Below are 4,647 nucleotides of genomic sequence, written 5' to 3' on the forward strand. Positions count from 1 at the left end.
TCTTACACAGAAATAAATATAATATAATAATAATAATGATGATGATATAATAATGTAATAATAATAATAAATAATAATAAATAGCTCACATATGCCAGGGGGAGTGCTAAGACCTTTCAAATATTGCCTCATTAAATTTTCCCAATAGCCCATTTGGGTAGATATTACAGCAGTACCCCCTTATCTGCAGTTTTGCTTTTTGTGGTTTTAGTTACCTGTGGTCAACCATGGTCCAAAAATATTAAATGAGAAATTCCAGATATAATTACTGAGTTTCAAATTGTGCACTATTCTGAGTAACGTGATGAAATCTCATGCTGCCTCATCTGCCCCACTTGGACGTGAATCATCCCTTTGTCCAGCGTATCCATGCTCTATCTGCTCCTTTCCTATGAGTCACCGAGTAGCCGTCTCCATTACCAGAGAGAGACCACATTCGCATACTTTTTATCACAGTATATTATTATAATTGTTGTTATATTACTTATTATTGTTAATCTCTTACTGCACCTAATTTATAAATTCAACTTTATCATAGGTATGTGTGCGTAGGAAAAAAACTGTGTGTGTGTGTGTGTGTGTGTGTGTATAACTCGGTACTATCCACAGTTTCAGACATCCTCTGGGGGCTTGGAACGTATACCCCATGGATAAGGGGGACTGCTATATTATCATTCCTATTTTACAGATGAAGACGCAAGCTCTGAGGAAGATGGAATGACTGGCCCAGAGTCATGAAGCTGGGAAGGGACAGAGCTGGTCTTGAACCTGAGTCTGCCAGAGGCCATCGCCCAAATTGTGCATCGACTGTCGTTTACTGCCCTGCACGGCCTTGCAAGCATCAAAGGTCATTCACCAGCCTCCCCGGCCAAAACCCAAATGCTCCTCACACACCCCACAAAGAGGCTGCTGCAGCAGGCAGCCTTGTTGGTCCAATTCGCTCCTGAAGAGGGGCTGGCACTAGTTATCCTAGAACAGATTTTTACCTAGGGCTTCCACTGGCTTCCTCAAATTGCGTGCAAACTGTGGGCATGTGTGTGCGTCTATCTAGGGAGAGTGTAGCCTTCATCAGAAGTTTCTGATTCTGTAGAGTGGGAGAACACAAGGGACATCCCCAAAGTTTCCGGGTGTCCCCAACCTGACCGTTCTCTGCCTCTGCTGAGGTTCTTCCATGAGGAACCCCCAGAGAAGAAAAGCGACAGGCCAAGGCAAATGAAAACTGTATTCTCAGTTGGGCTACAAAGGTGAATTTAGTCCCCTTGATAAAGAAGATTGAACCAGCCTGGGTCCAGTATTGCCAGTGAGATTCCTGGGCCTGGTCTGATGGGAGAGATGAGCCACAAATCCTTCCAGGCACTGATTTATGTAACATTCATGCAGAATTTATTATACAAAGAATTTTATTCAATTAAACTTGAAATGCGTCTGGATTCTTAAAGGTTCAGTAGTGATAACTGGGACAGAGCGATCATAAAACTGCATGGGCTGTCGGAGGAAGGTGCTGGGGAGGAGGTGAGGGTGACATTGCAGCTGACGGGGAGCTAGAGAACGGGGGACGTTTGTCATTGGGATGTGATACAAGTTCGGGCTGTGAAAATTACTCGGTGAAAAATGCACATTAACAATAGCCATGAAATATCAGTTAAGGGAAACTAGGTTGAGAAATGAGACAGCAGAATCTATTAGCGCCTGACATTGTTCTCGGCGGCCCAAGTCGTGATTAAAATGACTGTCAGGTGGCAGCTGGGGGGAGATGAGGAGCACTGAGCCAGGAGTCACAAGGCCACATCCTGGGCTCACATCTTGGTGCTGAGTCCCCGAGACAAGATGGTTCCTCTAGCCTCAGTTTCCTCACCTGCAAAGTGAGAGTACACATAGAGAGTGCCTCCTTCAGGGTCGCTGTGAGGTTTAAAGATGAAGTCTGTGGGGCCAGGCATGATGCTGGCTGGTGGTGGTATTATGGTGAGGTTCTCTCCGATGGGATGTCCAGCCACCAGCTCGCCTCTGGCAGTGGTACCAGATGTGTTTCTGATAGCTAGACCTGGACTAAGGTGAGGCAGGCAAGGTACTTCCTTGGGTGCAGAATGTACGAGAATGCCAAAATGTATGCAAGTCTCCAGTCATCAAGATAAATAGGACTTTCACACAATATTTTTAAAAATCAAAATTATTCAAAAAAAAAATCTATGATCAACAAGGTATCACAACTTTAAATAAGACAATCTGCTGTTTCTTTTCCAATTCCACATTACTGTGCAATGGGGACAATCATTTATGAAGATTGACAGTGGTGTGCAAACAGACAGGGCAATGTGGAGCTTTATAGAGTCTTGTGTTTTGATTGTGGAACTTTCATTAACTTTTCTGACTGGGTCAAAGACGTGGGAAGATGTCTTGCTAAGTATGTATGGGGTGCATAGTTTGCCTTTTGCCTCAGGCTCCAATGTGGCTTTGTAAGGCAATGCAGAAGAGCAGACATTTCAAACCAGCTCATCTTCTGGGCCCCCGAAGCGGAATTCCTGTTTTTCTCAGGTTGATGGCACAGGACACAACACCAGAGATGCCAAGTCTGCCCAGTACCTGGGCCATCTCTCAGGGAATGTTTGCTGGTGAAGGGCAGATGCAGATGCAGATGCAGAGGGGAGCCTGGGGACCTGGGTTAACATCTGGCTTGCGACGGCCCCTCCCAGCAAGAGCTGGTGGGGACGGCATTTGGCAACAGGCAAATTGCCTTGTTTCAAAAAGCGTCACTTTAGGATGCTATATTTACTCAAAGAACTTCTCGTCCTTTGTAGAGTGTTTCAGCGTGGCTAGGAGCGCAGGGCTGTTGTTTTACTATAGACATCCTGCTCCTTCCCGGAAGAGAGGAGGGGGCAGAACTGAGTGCACAGCAGTTGACTGCAAGCTCCTGGAGCAAACCCCTCCCTGGCCCAGCCTCACTGCCTGCACCGTGGGGCAGTTGCTCCTGAAACACTCATGCTTTTACTATTTTCAGTTCTGTTCACAAACACTGAGCACCGGCTATGTACCAGACCTGGCGCTAACCACTGGCCCCTAGGGAGGCATCCTACATGGCCACATCCAGGAGGATTTTCACTTTCACTCAGGGTCACCTGCACCTAGGCCACTCTGCCCGAAGCTTAAGAACAGCCTGCTGGGAATGAAAGGACCCAGAAGGGATGAAATGTACTTGTTCCTCCAGCAAAATTAGCAGGCAAGGTGATGAGAGTGAAAGCAAAAATACACATATGACTGATGGTTTTAATGTTGGCTGATCTGCCGGCAAGGACAACAGAGTGACCAGCTTTCCGAGCCTCACTGGTGCCTCATGCTAAGCAGGCACTCGGTAAATAAATGATTGCTGAATGGAGTTCACCAGGCATTTCAGCCCTGGCAGTTAGCACGAGCCTGCCCTTCTGAAGTCATTTTCTGCAATTAGCAGCATGGAATCTTCAGGTTCTCAGGGCTGCCTCCTCGCCCTTCATAAATATATCCTGCCCAAGGACACAGCTGGCACTGGCAGTGTTGTTTCATAGCGGGAGGGAGCAGTGGTGACAACTGAAATAAAATACAGCCAAGGCATGAATCTCAGAGGCATAAACCAGCCAAGTGCAACAACATCAGAGAAATAAGTCTCTTCTGTGTCGGCCTTGTTGGAAACTGAAGATCTTACTGTCTTGAGCGGAACACGCTGCACCTCAGTCCCTTGACGCCATCTGCCTGGGCAGGACGTGCCCTCCTCTGGGCGCTGGTGTTTCTCTCTCACCAGGGCCTCCATCCCTGGATGAAGGAAGGCTCCCCAGTGAGAGAGGACTCTCCAGGCTGCACCCCCACCATGCACAATACAACCCAGCAGAGCGTTTTTGAGGCTCCCCTGTCAATCTGCAGCTGTCCTGCCCCCACATTTAGACAGTGATGGGTGGCTCAGAGGTGACTAAACTTCCAAATCCTATCTGCCTTTCCCTTTATAAATGTGACATTTAAAGCCCCTTTGGCACAGGTAAATTACGATTACATTTCCACGGGCCTCTGGTACCACTCCAAATCCTTGAACAAGCCAAGCTGGCAGTGGAAGAGCGCTCGCTCTCTCTCTTCTTTTACACGCATGTGCACGCACGCACACACGTGTGCGCACACACACACACACACACACACACACACACGCACACTCGGTTCAAGCCTTTCCCACTTTAATTCTTTATTCTGTGTGGCTCCTGCTCATTGCAACGATCACTTTACCTTTCTTTCTGCAATACTGAATTCATTCGTACTTCCTCTAAGACCAAGGAGAGCCTGGGGGAGCAGGGGCAGAATTCTTCAGCAGCCACAGCTCTTTGACGGAAGTGGCAGGGGGTCTGAAAGGTAGCTGAGTCTGGATAAGAGGCCAGCTTCCAGCCCCTCTGCGTGAAGTCTTCAGGAATCAGTACACAAAGGGCAAACTCTTCTTTTCACTGTTGTCACCACTGAGGGGTCTACAAAGCTCCCCCTTTCCATTATTTCCAAAGGCCTCAGGTTCAGTCCGACGGGTCATTTTTCTTGTATATTTTTTCTTGATTCCCTTCCTTCAAGGCTGCATATCTGGCTAATGTAAAGAGATAGTCGCTGAGTCTGGAGGGGCAGAGAGAAGCAGACGGAATAATCTGAAAC

At 47.4% G+C, this 4,647-nt stretch overlaps 1 protein-coding gene across 4 annotated transcripts in view; it reads right to left on the reverse strand.

Annotated features, from left to right (window-relative positions):
* Positions 1-3,244: 3,244 nt before the first annotated feature.
* The window catches only part of MMAB (methylmalonic aciduria (cobalamin deficiency) cblB type), a 13,196-nt gene continuing 11,793 nt past the window's right edge, over positions 3,245-4,647 (reverse strand). Inside the window, exons 9-10 of one of the 4 annotated variants that reach the window (XR_896947.2) lie at positions 4,240-4,608; positions 3,245-3,558 (exon numbers count right to left, since the gene is read on the reverse strand). Coding sequence is in view for 2 of the 4 variants with exons in the window: in XM_011377812.2 (XP_011376114.1) it covers positions 4,515-4,608 (94 nt within the window). In the remaining 2 variants the exon portion in view is untranslated. Of the gene's footprint in view, positions 3,781-4,173; positions 4,609-4,647 lie in introns of those variants that run through there. The other 3 variants (XR_896946.2, XM_011377813.2, XM_011377812.2) reach the window with 3 other exon arrangements.

Source organism: Pteropus vampyrus, unplaced genomic scaffold, assembly GCF_000151845.1.
Source record: "Pteropus vampyrus isolate Shadow unplaced genomic scaffold, Pvam_2.0 Scaffold322, whole genome shotgun sequence".
Classification (NCBI taxonomy): Eukaryota; Metazoa; Chordata; class Mammalia; order Chiroptera; family Pteropodidae; genus Pteropus; species Pteropus vampyrus.